The following is a 20,931-nucleotide window of genomic DNA, read 5'->3' on the forward strand; positions in this document are numbered from 1 at the left end:
AATGCTGTGAGGGAGAAGCAAACAGAACCCCAATCAATAGTCTCTATAAGCAGTCAACTCAGACTGAGGCAAAGTGGGTCAGACAATGAAAGAAGAACAGGAGAGAGTGAGGGAGACAACAAAGGGGAAGGAAAGGGATAGAAGAGGTTGTGACCCCTGTTGACTACCTATCCAAGACCCACAACCCCCGATGGCTTTATCTTAGACTTTCGGGAGATTGCACGCAATGCATCCTGCCTCTAGTCAGCTCAGTGCCTCTGTGTATTTAGGTCTTAATGGCTTAGCAGAGCACAACTGTTCTCCTAACACACTGCAAATCTGAGTCAAAAATGGATTTCATCACAGCAGAAAATGTTTAGAGTTATTTAGTTGTGTAAATACTCACATTCACCTCCCTCTTGGTTTATGTGCAATTGATAATGTTGTAGTTTTAGTGAGCTTTTGGCACTTATGACATTCTTTAAAATTGTACGCCACTGGAATAGCGGAAAACTTTTATAATTTCTAAAGAAAATGTGAGCGTTTTTTGCCTATGCAAAACTTGTGGCCACAATGCTAGCATGTTGTTAGTTGTTGCCAGGGCATTACACAGTAGCCTGTTGCTAAGTGGTTACTAGGGTGTTCTGGCTGTTTTTCTACTGGCCCTAGTCATAAGAACTCACCTCTACATACTTACGGTGCTTTTCTTTGGCGCCAATGGTTTCTACGATCTACTTGGCGTACAGTGCTTTAGGGAAACGCAGCCCAGGCTCGTTGACATGGTTAAGATATGAAACCCACTAAAACTACTTGCCAAGCAGCCTTTTTTAATGCTGCATTTTACACTTTGAGAGATAGAAGTCATAAAGAAACTCACTGCTAAAATTATTTTCTCGCCCATTGTGAATATTCAGTGTAGCTGTGTCCGAAGTACTGCTCACATAGAGGTCACTGCCAAACCAAGTTACTTTCTATCCAATGTTGCGAATTAACACATCAAATTTAATCGAACTTGAGGGTTGCAAACCCCACACAAAATTCATGAAGGGAAATTCTTCACCACCGGAAGTCCATCAGGTGAAATTCCTGATCGTGTGGATTCCCATTGAGATGACTGCATTTTGTCATGCAAAATTGAAATGAGACCGCGTTAGCTGGCCAACTGTGCTGTATTAGCCAGGCCCGGGACATGCCATATTTGGGCCGAAATGAAGACGTTGCGTACAGAATGCCTACTGTCCTGTATTGAAGCAGTAAAATGCTCAAGGAGGACCTCAGTTGGACAGTGAAACACTTAAGGGGGATCCTGTCTCGTACTGTAGCACTCAAAAAGCTCAAGTGTCCCGTTTTTGCGTGGCAAAATTTGGCAACCCTAGACCGAGCCTTTACGATTTTTTATTTTCACTATGGTGCTGCGAACTCAGAATTTGAATGGACTTAAGCCCAAAGTATACTTCAGTCAGACGCGAAAGCTAGGTGTATGCGTACAGGACACATGACGCAAGTTTCATCATCAGCAGAGTGCTCGTGCACTGAACACGTGCGGCCCAATTTTTCTAACCGCGCGTACTCTGATCACGCAGAATCAGGCTGGAACTATTTGCAATAATTAGTGGGTCCACAAGGTGGCAACACTTATAATTGAGCCTTTCCTCTCACGGAGAAGCACTAGAAGAAGATGTAATCTCCGGTAAGCAACATGAGACGAAAGTGGAAACAAAAACAGTGGATGTGGACTTCAAGAACATGTGTGTGAGGAGGTCAGGAGATACCTGCATTTCTATAGCTCCAGTCTGAAGGAATGTAAAGACATCTTTATGGGTCTAAACTCTTAAGAGGAATAGTTCAGTGTCTCATAGCAGTCGTACCGCGAATACGTCAACCACCTGTGTATGTGCGCACTGTCAAATAAAGTATTCTGTATGCATTTTACTGTATGCAGACACTTAAACCTAAAGTATACTTTGATTTTGATGCAAACACCACTAATAATTATCTCTGGGATTTCGCTTCTCTATTTTACACTAAAATAATTTAGTTTGCATATATGTGGCAAAAAGTCAATTTTACACAACAGTTAGACTGCTAGCCTCTTGTTCTAGCTTGCATTCATGATTGACACAAACTTTAACTGCTGCCCTTTTAACACAAAACCCTCATTCTCTCATCATGGAGAAGGATGTGAAATCAGACAGAGCCTGTGATGAGGCACAGATGACCTAAAAATCCTTCTGAGGCACTGATCACCTGACTTTATATGTGAAAGAAAGAGAGAGAGATGAGATGAAAAGAGTTAGTGGAAAAACCTTCAAAATCAATGAACAAAAGAATCATTGGTCGTCTCTTCCCCTCGGCCTGTGTTTTTGGAGGCCAATTTGTCATTGGGGGTGTGGAACTCAGAGAAGTGAAGAAAGAGAAGTTGAAATGTTGGTTAAAACTGTTAGCACACAAAGCCTACAGTATGTACACACACCCATACACACATACAGACACACACACACACGCGCATGCATGCGCACACACACACACACACACACACACACACACACACACACATGTTGGTGCGTCTATCCTTATGAGGACTCTCCATTGACATAATGATTTTTATACTGTATGAACTATAGATTCTATCCCCTAACTTTCTGCATTTTTACATAAAAAACAAAACAAAAAACATTTAGTATCATCTAGTACACTAGAAATGTCCTCATAAACCACATTTATAGCGTAATACCCTTGTAATTATTAGTTTGTAACCTAAAATGTCCTCGTAAACCACCTAAACCTGCCCACACACACACACACACACACACACACACACACACACACACGCACCTTATTTAAATTAGGACATTATAGACTTCTATTGTTTTTATATGAAGCTAATAATAATTACTTAAGACTAACCATAAGAGAATGTTTTTAAAAACATAAAAAACAAACGTATTTAATTTATTTATTAATCATTTTTTCCAAGTGAGGACAGTCCTGGATGTCCCCAAAGGGAGGTTTTTGTCAAATTTAGCTCACTTCTGGGGACAAATGTGACCTCAAACTATAGCGAAGAAACCCCTCAAATCCCACATAAATACACACATGAATTATCTGTCAAATGTATCTATCCAGATGGCGTTTAACCTTCCACATACCCACACACACTCACACACAGTCATCCATCTCTCTCTTAAGCCAAAGTATACACTTAAAGAACAGACCTCTTACCCAGATATCTCTCAACCCCTAAACAAACTCAGCTTCTTATGAGTTGCAGAGACCCAACCTTTCATCAACACACACACACACACACACACATATGTTGGTGCAGCTATCATTATGAGGACTCTCCATAGACATAATTATTTTTATACGGTATGAACTATAGATTCTATCCCATAACCCTAACCCTCACAAAAAACGTTCTGCATTTTTACATTTTCAATAAAACATCGTTTAATATGTTTTTAAGTTATTTGAATTATGGGGACACTAGAAATGTCCTCATAAATCACATTTATAGCATAATACCCTTAAAATTACCAGTTTGTAACCTAAAAAAAAAAAAAATCCTCGTAAACCACTTAAACCTGCTCTCGCACACTCACATGCCTACAGTACAGTATGTGTGGTTCTTCCCCTTAAAGATGAAACCTGTTGTTGTACTGCAGTGTTTCTGTTAATGGGGATTAACTCAAAGAGGAAGTACACATTCTTGGTCATATCCTCTACAGTCTCTACAACCTTATCTATATTGTTTATATTTATTTATTGTTTATCTCATATGTTCTCCATATTGGGTGTTCCAGTTTCTCCCATTTATTTTAATAACAGTGTTCTGTCTCGGGCTAAGTAGTCTCTGACTACATACCTTCCTACGCCTCTGCATTATTGTGCTTAGTTTGAACAGGCTTATAGGACAAGGATAATGTAATATTTTATGGATTATTAGATTGATCGGCACCCTTCTTGTTCTTTGTGAATGTTAACATTTTCACTGTGAACAAGAATTTGTTTTTACAATATTTTGTTTAGATTGTTCATTTTCAAAACTGGCACTTACAATGGAGGTGAATGGGGCCAATCCATAAACGTTAAAATACTCACTGTTTCAAAAGTATAGCCACAAGACATAAACAGTATGAGTTAACATGATTTTAGTGTGATAAAAATCACTTACTAACCTTTTCTGTGTAAAGTTATAGACAATTTTACAACTTTGTTGCCATGAAGATGTAATGTCAACAAACCCTAAAACCCTAAAATGACTGTAAAAATTATGATTTAATCAACTTTACAGCTAAAAAAAAGACATGAGCTTTAACAGAATTAATGTGTGCTTTTATAAAATTAGAAGCTTCACATTTCTGCCTTTAAACCCTCCAAAAATTGTAACCTTGTTTTTTTTGTTTTTTTTTTGTTTTGTTTTTTTTAAGAAAAGGAGGGACAAATGTAATTAATTTTTGTGTTAATCAGCTTTATGCCACAAATGTAGTTGACTGAGCTTAACTTGTGTTGAACCCGGAATATTCATTTAAAGTGATAGTTCATCCAAAAATGAAAATTCTCTCATGATTTACTCATCCTCATGCCATCCCAGATGTGTAATACTCTTTTTCTTCTGCAGAACACAAATGAAGATTTTTAGAAGAATATCTCAGCTCTGTAGGTCCATATAATGCAAGTGAATGGTGATCAGAATTTGAAGCTCCAAAAAGCACAAGAAGGCATCGTAAAAAGTAATCCATATGACTCTAGTGTTTAAATCCATGTCTTCAGAAGTAATATGATAGGTGTGTGTGAGAAACTGATCAATATTTAAATCATTTTATGTCATAAATTCTACTCCTTGCCCAGTAGGGGGCGATATGCACGAATAATGTGAATCACCAAAATCAGAAGAAGGAGAAAGTGAAAGTAAAGGAAAAAGGACTTAAACATTTATCTGTTTGTGTTAGGGTTATTCAAAAATACTTATAATGAAGCTAATTGTTCGTCTCCAATAAGAATGTAAACACGAGTACACACTGCTTCTGTTTGTGATGGTGCTGTTTGTTCAAGTAAAATAAATACTTTAATAAATAAAACATTGTGGACAACTAAATTATCTAACCAATTTATACACTCAAAAAAATATTTTAAGGTTTACATATTTCAATTGTATAACAAAATTCCATCAAATTAAGTAATTTATAATAAAATACAATTACAAAAACCCAAACATTTTAAGTTTTATTAATTTCAATGTTGTTAAACATTATGCAATTCAATTTGATGGAACTTTGTTATGAAATTGAAATGTGTAAATCTTAAAAATAGGCTAAAATATTTTTTGGGAGTGAAGCTTTCATAAATGACTAAGAAATTGCCCCATGCAAACCAAAAAGAAAATGTCATATTTATGATATATCACACTTTTTTCAACCTTTCAGTTAAAACATTAAACATCTAAACTGATTTTGAATGCTGCTGAATTTGTCTCTGGTCGTGTCTTTGATCAGTGTTGTTCTCTAGTTAAAAGGCTACAAGTTAATTTCTTCACAATCACATGGGCAATGCTCCCCCTAGTGGTGCATTGTGAGTGTCTTATTGCGGTAATCTATTGCAGACTCACACACAGACAGCAGAACACATGCAGCACATGCAATCAGAGGCTCCATGTTCTGCTGTATGTTATCAGCAAACCGTTACTTGAGATAACAGATTACCGAACCCTCACAAGACCTAAGCAGATTACTTAGGATCATGTGTGTAATAGCTAAGCTAAGTGTGTAACAAGCAGTCCAACAAAGATCTACCTTACTTGTACAAGATTCCCTTAAGTATATACAATAACTTAAGGGGATGGAACGCCAAACATGTTTTAAAAATGCACCATCGTAGCTTTGTTCTGAATTCCCCAAAAGAGAAAGAACTAGACAGACTAGAACAGATTTACCTTCCCCCACTATTCTCATGGACCACTGTGTCTCACCAAATGTGTCTCACTTAACTGCTTCAAATGGTCCCACACGTGTGGTCAACGGCTTGAATCTTAGATTCCAAGAATGACACCTAACAGACTTTGGGGCTCAAGGTTAAAGCTTGGGGAAATGTGCATAAAACTACACATTAAGTGTTTTAAAGCACTTGGAAAGCTCATTTAATTAAGCTTGTTTAAAGAGACATGCGTCAGCCGGATTGCTATTTCACCATTCTGCTACTTTGTTGAAGGTTTTAATCTTTTAACCCAGTGATCCACTCTAAGTGGGTTTCTCTTGTTCATTATCAGATTGCTACACCGATCGGCTCTGCGACTGTTCGGTCCTAAGTCACAAATAAGGACTGGACCAGAAAAGCTGCAGATAAGAGATATTTGAGAAGTATTACACCACTTAGAAAACTGATCATACTGTAACGTACAAAAAAAAAAAAAAAAAAAAAAAAAAAAGAGTTATTCATGTTTTTCCTTTAATGTTAAATTCATGTTTTTATGTCTTTTTTTTAGAAGGACTGTGATTGGTTGCCTGGGAAAATGGTTAAAGGTGGTTAAAGGGATAGTTCACCCAAAAAATTCTCTCATCATTTACTCACCCTCATGCCATCCCAGATTTTCTTTCTTCTGCTGAACAAAAATTAAGATTTTTAGAAGAATATTGCGGCTCTGTTGATCCTTACAATGCAAGTGAATGGAGACCAGACCTTTGTAGCTCCAAAAATCACATATAGGCAGCATGAAAGCAATCAATTGACTCCAGTGCTTTAATCCATGTCATCTGAAGCAATATGATAGGTGTGGGTGAGAAACAGATGAAAATCTTAGTTCTTTTTTTTTTTTTTTTTTTTTACTATAAATTTTCAACTTTGACCAGCCCTGACCAGTAGTTGGCAATACTGTATGCACGAAGAATGCAAATCGCCAAAATGCAAAAGAAGGAAAATTTGGTAGTGAAATTGAAAGTGTAGATTTATATTAAAAAAGGACTTAAATATTGTTTCTCACCCACACCTATTATATCGCTTCTGAATAAATGGATTTAACCACTGGAGTTGTTTAGATTACTTTTATGCGATTTTGGAGCTTCAAAGTTCTTATCACCATTTGGCATGGCATGAGGCTGAGTAAATGATGAGAAGATTTTTATTTTTGAAAAAAATATTCCTTTAAGGGGAGAGGTTTAAAAAATAAATAAATAAATAAAAGGAGAAAGACAAAAAAGGCAAATGTGAAGGGTCTTCTGATCTCTGTCCTTGGGCTGGACTTACTATTTTGATTTAATTTAAGAAACCATTTTATCCTCATTAATTTAGTTCTTCTTCAAGAATGACTCATTCTTCTGAGTCGGTTCTTTTCAGTGAATTGGCGATATGGGTTAGCAAAGTGGTCTGAAACAGAGAACAAACAAAACGCTGGATGAAGTGGATATACAGAAATAAAATACTAACAATGCAAGAAACGTGTAATTGATTCATTGATCAGTTAAACTTCATTTTTTAAACCAAAAATAAATTAATGTCTATATAATGTAGGCCTAATATATCGAATAACTTTTAAATCAGTTGAATTGCTTCAGTGAGTTGCTATTAAATCATATAAGTAGTATTTAATATATTTAACCAACCAACAACAAAAAACCAACAAAAAAAGGACCTCATACAACACTGCAAATACAACATCTCACTATTGAGAGATATGTACCTACATCAAGTTAAAGCTTACAAATGACAACTTCAGCTGTATATTTACCAATAATACATGAACAAAGCTACACTGATTTACTTTAGCAATCACTCTGAAGGCCCATTGGTGCATCAGCGCGGGTTCGAGTGAGGCAGTTTTTCATGGGCTGACGAACCTGAGATTGACCAAAAATTCCAGCATTCTCAGGTTGGACAGTCCTCAAAAGCACTGCTCATACTTCATGGGCATATAGCCCTGATCACAGATTACTTCCATTTTCTCTTGCTGATAAAAAAAAAAAAACACAGAAAAAACAGTTGATCAGCAAATGTCTAGACTGCTTTGACCTGCTTTGATAATTGTGGTTTGGAAGGTTTATATATTTAACTAGAAACAGTGAAATGAAAACCATGCATTGCACAGGCCTATTTAAATCAAACGGGAATGTGCTATTAAAAATAAAATAAAAAGCAAAGAAAAACGTTGAACTATGCAAATCAATACGTATTCTGTTAAATGTCATCTACATTTTCCATTTGACAAATGTGTAATAATGGATCCATAATCTGGTTTCGTGTTGTGTCTGTAACAAATTCTAAAGAGATTCTCATAATTTTCTAAGAATCTGATTTTAGACACTCCACATGAAGTAAATGAAGCATATATAGACCAAAGTGTTAGAATTCAATAAGAAAATGTACATGAAAGTTATTCATCTGTATAAAATTGCTGAATAGAAATCTGATACTCCAAATAAGCAATGAGATTTGTTAAACAATATATTCTTAACCAACATACTATATTCAGCATATAGTATGGCATTATATACTGTATATATATATATATATATGCAGTATACTGTATACATAATGCCATACTATACATATACTGCATGCATAAGTCTATATATCGCTATATACAGTAAGTCAGTCTATATATGCTTAAAGTCATGTGCTTTGTATGTTTTTAAGCCTTTTCCATGTGGATATTGTCACATTTTTGGAAATCTTTATATTCTACATATTCTATTCTCTATATCTGGAAATTCTGAATTGTTTATAAATGTGATGCCAAAAAATAAAACCATTTAGAAGGATGCCCAGTATTGTATTTTTACCACTTAAAGACAATTAGTCCAGATCTGCTTGAGTTTATTGGCCTCGTGGCTTTCAGAACAGTAACGTCCCACAGCTTTAACCATCTATCTTTCCCTCTACGTGCTTAAGAGTCGGTCTGAATCAAATCAATCATAAAAACCTTACCCCTGCCATTGTCTTTGATACAGGACGATGTTCACCAGCGTAAAGTTTTATGATTCACCATCACTAATGCATTGGCACACACCTCATCGACCGCTATACACTATTCACTTTACATGATAAAATAACTGCATATGCAGCCCACACACAACATCTTGAAGAAATATGAACTTTACAAAAGTGGTTCATGGTCTCTCATTCGTCAACATGTAAACTGGCACTTATCATGGGCTGGTACATGCTGCATTGAAATGCACTCACCTCTGCATTACCTACAGAGATGACTAATGTGCTCCATGTCAGTCCACACTGGGAGAGAGTTTTGAGGTCTTGGAAACGTCTCCTGAAGCCCACACCTGTATCTCTGGAGAGACTGGACCATCACACTCGTGCTCACACACACGCAAACACTCACACACCTCAGCTCTGCAACCTAAAGGGCCCCTATGAGCTACTGGAGATGCTATAGTACTGCTACACACGAGCAAAACGCCTCCTTCCTGTTTGTCACTATGAACAAGCTTGTGGTAAACTTTCCATGACATCTCAATATTGAGGGCCACTAGAGCTTCATTCATCTCAACTCCTTTTTTATGTCTTATGACATGGTTATTGTTCTTTTGAAAAAGCAAGAGCACAAATGCAGATTTTGTTTTTCTTTTCGAAATTTGAGTGCCGTCAAATAATTCAAAGGCTATAAAGTTAATTTTTTCATGTTCACATGTTCATTTAAGAAGAGGTACATTCTGAAAAATAAAGGTTCTTCAATGGTTCCTTCATTTTGAAGAATGTTGGTGCAAAACTCCAATGTTCAAGGGGGGTTATGAAGCAAAGCAGTTCTAATCATTTTTAAGTCAAATATTAACTCTTGCCCCCTCTTGTTAGTCATTACCACACTATGCCCAAGTCTGAGTCATATTAACCAAAAACTGTATAACTCAATTAAATGGGTCAAAGAAGAGGCAAATGTTCTCAATTGAATTCAGCGCTGTGCCAAAGCAGCATTTTCTGAATACTAACACTAATTAGAATTGGACTGAACTTATAAGATAAAAACTGTCAGCTGACCTTTCGGTGCAGACAACATATTGAAGGGTAATTACTTCATACTGTTGTGTTAACTGTCATCTGTATTAGAGTGGAGTCAATTATGGAAACTGATCAAAGATAGCTGGGTTAGTTTCCATATCAAGAGGACAACCACAACATCCTTCCTGTGTGTTCAATCCCGCTTTCTCCGTTATAAAACCAAATGTATAGAACATTCTCTCTGTACTGAAGTAATTATTTAATTTGAGCCACATTTCCATTATATTAAACTTCATGTAATAAAACAAAAGTTAATTTAATAAAATACGTATAATAAAAGGGCAGCTGGCCTTTTAGAAAATGAGTATAATTCTTCTATTTAAAATAGTGCCCATTTTTACACAGGAAGCCCGTGCAATAAAAAATATCAAATAAACACCAACAGGGTAACCAGGACCCCAACATGAAATGAGTATTTTTTGCAATCAAAAGTGTGTACCTTTCGCCACTTATTACAACAATTAAGTGGTCGCACTTTACAATAACGCTGTATTCATGAATATTAGTTTACTATATTAGTTAACATGAATAAACAATAAACAATACAGTACTTTTATTAATACCGATTGCAACATACTAATACATTTTTCCCATTAAAAGTTGTACTTTGTTAAAGTAGTAAATGCATAATGAACTAACATGAACCAACAATGTACAGATATAAATTTATAATTTAACATTGACCAAGAATTATAAATGCTGTAAAACATTGTTCATGGTTAGTTCATGATACCTAATGCTTTTACTAATGTTAATGAACAGAACCTCATTGTAAAGTTTGACCAATACAATGATTAAATAGACATGAACTGTTGATTTGTACTGAAATAATTTTATTATGCGAGAATGAAAGAGTCTGCGGGGTTATACGGGAGACATGAAATTATACGGTCAATTATAGTTTAGTGGCCATTATAGAAAAATATTTCAACATAGAATGCCACAGTTGACCAATCAGAATCAAGTATTCCACAGAGTGTAATAAATATACAAACCATACAGCTTAACAAATAACAGAGCTGAAGACTTTTATTCCTGTTGTGGGAATAAGGTCAGATAGATACATTCACTAGGCCTTGACATTCTCACTGCAGATGTCAACTTAGAAAGTAGGACATCGCTTAGTATTTTGCAACCTTGGAGAACTAAAGATCATACTTTTGGTTAACTACAAATACAAATCGTATGGTAGGGTAATCAAACAATATATGCGCGCACACACAGTTACACCATATCTCTATGATTAAATATTTTTTTCAGACTATGTACAATATCGCAAAGTGCTCAGTGGGGTAAAAATGATTAAACAAACATATCAATGCACATTAATAAAACCTATCACTACACTTCATTTGGTTGAATTTCAGACTAGACCCCCATGTTTCCTGTGGGGTAGTTTTGTTCTTATACGCCCTGTATGTTCTTGACAAGAATGCCAACAAGCAGCACATCTAAACCATATATGGTAAAGGCAAATAGAGACTCACTGGACAAATGCAAGATGCGCAATTGTGGGTCAAAATAGATCCGTTTAGGTAATTCTTATCACAACAACACGTTTGTTGTTTTTGCAAAATAGTAGAACAACAAAAAAACTTCAATAACCTAAAAATTGTTGCGATAACTTCTGCGTTAAACATCGGAGCTTCTCACTCTTGCTTGCGCGATAGACTGATCAAGCCCTGCAGCGTTAAGTCGAACCTTTAAGCTCCTCGTCCTACAATCACATTAGATGACAAGTAAATAACCTCCACTGAAAGTAATATCCTTACACTGAATGATCACATGGTATTTTTTATGCAATAAACATTATACAGCTTTTAAACCAAATAACCCAAGTGGCTGTACATGACTGAGGACTCTTTGTTGAAAGTGTAATTGTCTGTGTAACAGCCTGTGGTTTGGTCAGCAGCCATCTGCAGGTGAAACAAGAGAGAAAGCAAAGAATAAAACAAAGCAACGCCCACACATTTTTTCCGATGAAGTGGTCCTTCAAAGAAACTCACAGTCTGTGTGTAGCAAGGCAACGCTCTGAGACTTATTTTGCTCTCAGAAAGGTTGACTGCTGCAAGAAACAACCAAGAAAAAAAAATTTAATAAGGATGTGATACGCAGTATGCCATGACAACCAGTAATGTGTCACTGACTAAATGCTTAAATGCAGATTCTAAAATTGGCAGCAAACACTTATGGCAACTAATGAACTGCATGTGCTTTACAATCAAACAATATATTGTAGAAAGTTTTATAAAACATTAAATAACCCACTTAAAACAACTAAAACGAAATATAATAAAACCTTCATAAATATCACACAAAAACATTTCCGTAGAACATTTCAGGGAGCGCAAAGTATAAAAAATATTTAAAAAGTGTATGTACAAATATCAGGCATGTCTACTAATTATCAGACAGGGCACCATAAAGTCCTTGCTGATAAGATGTGGTCTTATAGTCTTTGCTGTGTTTTATTAAGCCCAGGTGAGTGACAGCAGGTGATAGGAGTGTACAGAAGAGGTCTCAGTAGCTGGGCTCATCCATATCATCATCACTCCAGTCTGGAGGTGCATCCGTGCCAAAATAACGATCTCCAAAATTTCCTGACAAAACACACACAAAAAACAAACATATTAGGGTGACTCTCATGAAAACCTGTCCAGTGCACCCAAATCAAAATAAATAGGGTAAGCAATTAGAATTTGCGTAAAGAAAATTAGGCCTATTTTAGGACCATTAAGGACTATTATTTGCACTGTGAGATTACTGCATGAAAACGAAGCAATTTTTTTTTTAAATTCCCATTATTTTCAATGGGGATTCTCATTAGTGAAACAGTAACTCTTTCTTGTCTTATTTCAGAAGCCTGTGATCGGTGACTGAGTGGTGCCTCATGATATGAACACATGGGCATGAAAAAAAAAAAAAAAAAAATCAATAAAAAAAAAAAAAAAAACGTTCATTGTTCCTTACCGGTGGAATAATCTTCCCAATGCCCCCGAACAGCCAATTCCCTTGCATCTTTCAAGACACATCTAAAGACGAATCTCTTGTTGAGCACTTGACTCAAGAGGTTAATGCACTTACTCTTTATAAAAAAAAAAAAAAATTGTACTGCAGCACAACGGATGTTACTGGCTCCTTAGCATGAAACACTTACATTGCATTCCTCATTTGTAAATCACTTTGCATGAAAGTGTTTGCTAAACAAATAAACAAACATAAAATACTGTAATATTGATTTTTGTTTGACTAAAATAGGCATGAATTAAATGCAATAAACAAATACTTTCATTATCACTTTATTATGACTTCATTATTTATTATTCGTTATAATATTATTTTTACATTTCTCATAGTAAAAAAGTTTTTCTTTTTGCATTACAGTAATGAGAACTGGAGGCGGGAATGTGCTTAACTGTCATGAAAATAATGTCTCTTTTCTTTTCTTTAAACAAAAGATTTTTCTTTTCTTTTTATTTAGGGATGTAGACCTTATGGAAGTATTATAAAGTGTGTAACATGTTTTGTGTTTAGGAAATTAGTCATATTAAAGCAACCAAAGTTAAGCTGGGCTTCACTGTCTCACCTATGCCAGGGATGATGTGAAAGAGGTCGTTGACCTTCTTGTCGACAGCAGTGGTGATGATTTTGACCTGAGGGAAAGCATAGGCCACTGAATGCACACCCATCTCGGCCATGAGTAGAGACACCAGCAGGATCTTACCCTCCTGAACGTCATGATCCTACACACACAAACACACGTCTTAAAATGTGTCTATATATAGATGAAATAGAATATGTCTACAGCCACAAATAGTAGACAGAGACATTGATCTTCTTGCTTAAACGCAAACTGCTTTAACACTATTTCTGTTCAGTCAAACACTTTTTCAACAGCTGATACTTTTTATCTTAAAATAATATTAGTGGTGATCACATCATGGTCATTAGACCAAGATAACTTTTACAATACTTAACTGGACACTTTTACAATGCTTCCATCATTTATTTTTGCTACTTTAAAAAGCATTTTATGTATAGACTTCATTGTTTTAACTGTGTTTTAGCCTAGATACAGACTTTCAACATTAAACTATGAAAATCCATCATAAAAATCGTACATTTTTAAACTCTGATAATCTAAACAGAGTGAAATAACCCAAATATTCCAATATTTATCGTGAAAAAATTATTTATCTACATTTTTACACAAATTACGACTGTCCTTTGAGATGAAATATGAGGCTGGGGATGTGAAGACAACAAAGAAAAATGCTAAATATCACTTCAATTAAAGCTGTAATTTTGTCAAATGATGAAAAAAAGTGTGAAATTATTTAATTGTGAGTATTTATAACATATGAATGCAAGCTATGAAATTAGCCTTAGCATGACAAATAAGTCTGCCATTCATTTAAAAAAAAATTAAAATGTAGTTTACACCACTGAATCTTATCAAACAAAATAAATATTCAAGAAGCGGTGAAAATTACATTTACTGGTACCGGTAAAATATATATAAAAAAAAAAAAGAAAAAAATGCCAGGATTCTCCTGTGATGCATGCATGTCCACTGTTGGACATTGTTAGTAGAAAAATGAAATGAAGTAGTGAGAGTGTGAAAAGTGTGTGTTAAGGGAGTATCCACAGGGCCAAAAGTGGCTATAGTTGAAGAAACATTAATAAACAACAGCCAAAAAAAAATACCATGAATACAGTTCAGTTTCAAATCAACTGTAGAAATAATATGTGAGAATGTGAAAAAGGTATGTCATACTGTAGGGCCACTGTCAGACAGTGAGGTTTCACGGATACTGTACGCCTACACTTACAGACAAAAAAAACCTGGCTGCTCTACATGTGGCGCTTGAGTAGGCGTGTGTGCCTGTGCCACAGCACACTATGAATTCCATTAGGTTAACAGAGGTGTCGGAGTTGTGCACGTGTGTGCGCATGTTTGTGTGAAAAAAGGTTTCAACACATTCGTACCAGTAAAACTCTGATGGCCATCATGGCTGCCGCCCCAGTGGACACAGTGCAGTCCATCAGAATCACATGATCCTCACTGATGTCTTTGGGCAGACGCAAATAATGCAGCTGGACATGCACATAAAGACAAACGTTTACACAAATAAATAATTAAGCATAAAATCATGTGCAGTTTTCATAATATGTTTAAAAAAATCAATCAAATAAATAAAAGAAACAAACCCCCCCCAACCACCAAAAAAAAAAAAAAAAAAAAAAAAAAAAAAGAAACGCCAACATTCAATTCTTCACAGTCTTACAGATATTACACTACAAAACCATGTCCTAACCAAATGCTATGTGATAAGGTTCTAGCGACAAGCAATTTGTCTGTCCACACAGGATGCGACATGGCACCATGGCATCTATACACTAGAATACAACACTAATAAATGACAATAAAATAAAAAAATCAGAACAGTCAGGCGGAACAGTCCGTTTATTAGGCCTCATTCATAAAACTTTAGTAAATATGTGAGTAAATTGGCAGTAATTTACACGTAAAATTGACCTTCTTGAAAAATGTACTTACACGGCAGAATCGTTAGTTAAATGTGCAAGTTAGTGTATTCCGAACATTTGTAAATGGGGGTCACGATTACCATAATCCACAGCCGTGAAAACGGCAAGTAAGGAAGGCACCAGACTCACTAGTAAATGCTTTAAACATCTATGCGGAACAGTAATCGAATAGTTTTCATGAATGAAGTGCATTTACATCGCAAAATTTTAATTTAGCAAACACAATAGCGTCTCATAGAAAGTGAGAAACTTACTGTTATTGCATGTTTTGCTGACATTGGAGGCTCTTTTGTGAATCAAACAGTCCAAGAGGTCAATAAAAATGGTTTGGCATGAAGCTTTAGCGTAATATGTTTTGAAGTTCACACTGGCAGGAGGAAGCCCACTACATTAAACTCCTCTGGTTCTGTTCTCTGACCGAAATCAGGGCTCCAGACTAAAAAAATTACTTAGGAGCCATTGGCTCCTAAACTGAAACATTAAGGAGTCAAATGGCTGTTTTTAGTTTCCAAATCACAGAATTGCTCGATTTAGATTGTTGTTCAGAAACAAGATAGAAAGCAGAAGGAAGACAGCTGATAACACATTCATCGGAGGTTTAATAAACATAAGTTTGAATTCCCTTTTGTCTCATAAATGTTCACACCCCTTTCATAATTTATACAAATATAAGACATAAAAGATTACTGCTCTTCAGAATCTACATTACAGATATTTACAGAAAGTACAGTATGCATATAGTAGTGTGTTGTCTTCTTGAGCATCGATGAATGTTTGCACCTTGAGTAATAGTTGTGTACAAGTCCCTCAATTGTCCTAAGTGTCAAAAGCTTATATATATATATATATATATACACAATTTTAATTGTTTAAAATATTCCCTTTTTGTCTTTCTTTCCTGTTACCGGATGGTCCAGACACAGAGACTTCAAGAGTGCAAACTGAATGAAATCCCAGATGCAGTTTATTGTGCTACTCCAATCCTAATCAATAATTACCAGAAGTAAAAAAGTGGTGCACAATATGGGACTTTTAATTATAAAGAAGTCTGAAATACATATGGGACTCTTATTTTGAAATGTCTGTGCTCCCAGTTGTGAACACACTGACGGATGATTCGCTGAGAAAGTGAATCTGATTCGAACTGCTAACCTGAGCTCCTGAGTTCAAACCCTCAGTTCTTTTCGGGTGATTCATGAAAAAGACTCGGTTCAAAAGAGTCATTTGTTCACGACTCTCTTGCGCTGGGTTTGTTGTTGCATGCGGTGTAGCGAGCTCGTCAGAAAGAAAACGGGTGAAAAGCGGCGCCAGACACACTGGTAGTGCATGCTCTAAAGATGTATTCAATAACTCAAGATGGTATCTGACGAAACCGCATATGAACGCACACAACCCGACTGTCGCCAATGGCGACTAGATGTTAAATTATTGTCACAATCAATTATTTTTGGTTGCATTTGCGACCGTTTTAGTCGCAGTCTGGAGCCCTGGAAATGCTGTAAACTAATAATCATTTGCAAGCTACGACAGTGAGCTCGCTTTTTCTATTTTTTTTTATTGTGAGCACCTGCCTGCAATGTGTTTATTTATGGGTTTAACAGCATTAGCATTGACCATACATTGTCAACTGAACGCAATTTATCGATGCATATACTGAATTATGAAACCTAAATTATAGAGCTCATGTCAAATGAAGAAACTGTCCAACCAGGGACATTAGATGGCATTAATTTATTGAGAAAAATAGTTTTTGGGGTGGGGGGGGTTAAGTGGGACATTTTTACTCCGTGACCATGAGCTACATGGATCGCTATCTTTGTTGTGCACCGTCTCAATGTTTAAATTTGCGACTCCCACTACACACCTTTACACGCGCTTGCTCCCACGAACGTTGACGGGGGAAAATAGCGTGATGGATGCCGCGAATGGGACCCTCCCGGAAGTTGGGGGCCCCCTTGCAGCCGGGGCCCCAGCCCAGGTAAGCCTATGTGTTAATGTGGCCCAGCACACACATACACATGGTGAAATTTACTCTATGAATCACATCCTAATTAAGTCTAAGGACATGGCATAAATATTTAGGAAAGAATGTTTCGGAAAATTTCACAAAGCATGTCAAGAGTATGTCTGGTACGTATTTTACACTACACTTAAAAAAAAAAGCATGAAACAACAAATTCTTCAAAATCTAATAAAAATTACACTTTAAGGGGTAAAATAAAGAGTATGCACAAAATACTGCATCATATAAATATCTCTGCACTGCTTCATACCTTTAGGGCTCAATCTATTTTAAGCTCCTTTTTGCAAACCTTGAATACATTTAAATATCCATCTCACTTTCTGATTTGTCTCATTTGGGAGGTTGTAGTGGTAAAAAGGGGTGGTACCTCAGGCTCTCCTGTGTCCTGATTGGTCTGGATGAGAATTTTGCCAATGCGGACATCTTTGCACACAGCCCTGAGCGCGGGCTCCATGGTTTCTCCCGCCCTGAGAATTGACACACCCGTAATCTACTCAAAACACAGAAGGTGGTGATGGTGAGGGGGCAAAAGAGAATTTTTTAGGCTATGTGCTCTCAATTTTATACTAAGCTTCCTTATTCTGTTTGGTTCATGCATTCCAATCCACAACAGAAAACAATGCCAATACAAGCATACAATTATACTGAACCAACAAGAGATTTTACATAAAGACATCTCAATGAATCTAGAGCAACACTGTTCTCTTACCCTCTTCCCATGGAAGGTTCTGCCCTCGTAATCCTCTCCTTGTGGGGTCTGAACAAAATGGACCTGAGGCACACAATAGACAATCTGTTACTTCAAATCAAACCCAAGCGAATCAAATCTAATTAAACTGATCTTCGTCTCTGATTAAAACCCACACTAAAATGTCAGCAGCAGCAGCATCATCATTACTTTGACTTGCTCACTGCACTTCTCCGGCAAGCTTTTATATGTGTAAAGGTCATTGCTAAGTTGATTTCTCTTATGTTGCCTATGTTAGTCTGAATTTCCACTGCGGTGGATAAGTGAGCCAAGTTTCCATGCTGAAGGCGAGGCCTCCATACCCACACACTCAAATCTGCCCTGTGTGCCGTTACTGGGCCGGATCTAAAGATTTCCCATCAATCCTTCTCTCTCCGGTCTCTCTCGCTTTCTATTCATCCTCTTTCTCACCTGAGACGGAAGGAAGGAGAGCGCTCTCTCGATGAGCAGCCGCATTAACCTCTTGGAGTAGAAGATGAACTCATCTCGACTGGTCTCTTTATCCCTGCAACACATTCACATGAGGGTTAATTATAAACCACACTTAAACACCCCTCTTTTTCACAACTTTGACCTCTCAATGGAGAAGTGGTGCATTTCTCTGTGTTAAAATGGCCACATGAACTTCAGATACTTTCAGTTTAATGTTTCAAAATAGACTGTAACACTGGTAATTTATAATTATATGGCAGACCTTCACTTGCTTGGTTTTTAACACTGATTTTACAGATTACTAGCAGCCCTTCAAGACCCCATTAAAACTGTTTGATGAACACAATTTTGTTTCATATGTTGACATATTTCCTATTGAAACAGGAAGTTGGACCCAGACATATTGAAGGGCTTGTTCTTTTTTTTTTTTAATAGCCAATAGAGCACAACAGTCTGGTTCCAGAAGTAAAATCCCATAATTTTCTCCACAGGAGAATTTAATGATAACTTCTAAACCTTCAAAAAAACAGACCGATGTGAGCTTCGATGTTGTAAATCAATGGTACAGTATATGCTCCTGTTGAAGCCACCAGTCTGCATTATTTCAACTTTATTTTTTGAAAATTGTGTTTAATTGCTGAATTTATGGTGAATATCTACACTTTTAGAAGATCCTTAAGTGAACACACACCTTAAATTAATAAGCGCGAGTTATAGCAAAAATTATAGGAGAAAACTTTAACTTCACAACTCATACTACTGTATTTGTGTGTACATATCTGAATATTTTGCAATACATTTTAAATATATTGTTTCTGTGCTTATGATCAACATCTTTATATCAATAGTTTTATATTTTTCCATTGGCTTTGATTCCATTACGTCTTTCGCAAAGTTTTTGATGGGATTGTAGGTCATGCCACATGAAAGAAGTTAAAGACATTGTTCACCCATTGTTCACCCCAAAATGAAAATTCTCTCATCATTTACTCACCCTCATGATATCCCAGGTGTGTACGACTTTCTTCAGCAGAACACATTGGAAGAAAAATAGAAAAATATCTCAGCTCAGTAGGTCCTTAAAATGCAAGTGAATGGAGATTTCTCTTTTGAAGCTCCAAAAATCACAGACAGTCAGCATAAACATCATCGATATGACTCCAGCTCTTATTAATGTCTTCTAAAGCTATACGATCACTTTTGGTGTAAAAAAAGATCAACATTTAAGTACATTTTGGGACCAGTTTCTCAAAAGTAAAAGTTTAATTTTTACTAAAAGTTAATTTTTATTTTAGAAGCACGCTAGCATATACCTCTTTTTATATTCTGTGTCTAACTATAAAAAAAAATCCTTGAGTACGTGAGAACACTTGGCAATAAAGCTCATTCTGATTCTTTTTAACTACAATCAAACATTTCTGGTGAGCTTCATGAGAGTGTGGAGTTCAAGCAGTTTCTCATGTGACGTATTCCATTGCCATGATACTGACATAATCTCACGTTGAGACATCCAAAATAAGCACAGAAATGCACCATTGTGAGGAAAGAAACATAAATACAGATCTAAACCAAAACCAACCAACCAACTGTACAGCGTTCCTCCTCCTCACTTGTAAACAGCACTGCTCTTCGGCTGTGACGCACATGCGTTAGTTCTCACGTGTTTCAAATGGTAATGCGACTGTCACACACGTGTACTGCTGCTGACAGGAAGCATGATTTAGAGTAAAAAAAAAAAAAAAGAAAAATGTACTTATATATTTATCTTTTTCACACCAAAAGTGATCGTATTGCTTTGGAAGACATTCATTTGACCGCTGGAGTCGTATCGATGATGTTTATGCTGACTGACTGTGATTTTTGGAGCTTCAAATGAGAAATCACCATTCACTTGCATTTTAAGGACCTACTGAGCAAACATATTTTTCTTCAAATGTGTTCTGCTGAAGAAAGTAAGTCATACACACCAGGGATAACACGAGGGTGAGTAACTAATGAGAGAATTTTCATTTTTGGGTGAACTATCCCTTTAAGTACACAGTCTTGCACCTTTGCCTTTTTGTCTGGTTTTTAAATACATAAAAGTTTGTAATGCTGTGATTCACCTCTGAGCTGGTTGGTTTGGTTTATGGCTTACAGCTCTTTTATGAAGAATTTAACAAAATCCCTATTGTAAAAATGAGTGGAAAATACTTCC

At 36.2% G+C, this 20,931-nt stretch overlaps 1 protein-coding gene across 4 annotated transcripts in view; it reads right to left on the minus strand.

Annotated features, from left to right (window-relative positions):
* Positions 1 to 10,793: 10,793 nt before the first annotated feature.
* LOC127419237 (uridine-cytidine kinase-like 1) overlaps positions 10,794 to 20,931 on the minus strand; it is a 60,944-nt gene continuing 50,806 nt past the window's right edge. For all 4 annotated transcript variants that reach the window (XM_051660483.1, XM_051660484.1, XM_051660485.1 and 1 more), the window contains exons 10-15: positions 18,714 to 18,807; positions 18,264 to 18,326; positions 17,922 to 18,044; positions 14,971 to 15,078; positions 13,568 to 13,724; positions 10,794 to 12,581 (exon numbers count right to left, since the gene is read on the minus strand). In XM_051660483.1, coding sequence (XP_051516443.1) covers positions 12,502 to 12,581; positions 13,568 to 13,724; positions 14,971 to 15,078; positions 17,922 to 18,044; positions 18,264 to 18,326; positions 18,714 to 18,807 — 625 coding nt within the window. In that variant the 3' untranslated portion in view covers positions 10,794 to 12,501. The remainder of the gene's footprint in view (positions 12,582 to 13,567; positions 13,725 to 14,970; positions 15,079 to 17,921; positions 18,045 to 18,263; positions 18,327 to 18,713; positions 18,808 to 20,931) is intronic.

The sequence above is a fragment of the Myxocyprinus asiaticus genome, chromosome 28 (assembly GCF_019703515.2).
Source record: "Myxocyprinus asiaticus isolate MX2 ecotype Aquarium Trade chromosome 28, UBuf_Myxa_2, whole genome shotgun sequence".
NCBI classification, from domain to species: domain Eukaryota; kingdom Metazoa; phylum Chordata; class Actinopteri; order Cypriniformes; family Catostomidae; genus Myxocyprinus; species Myxocyprinus asiaticus.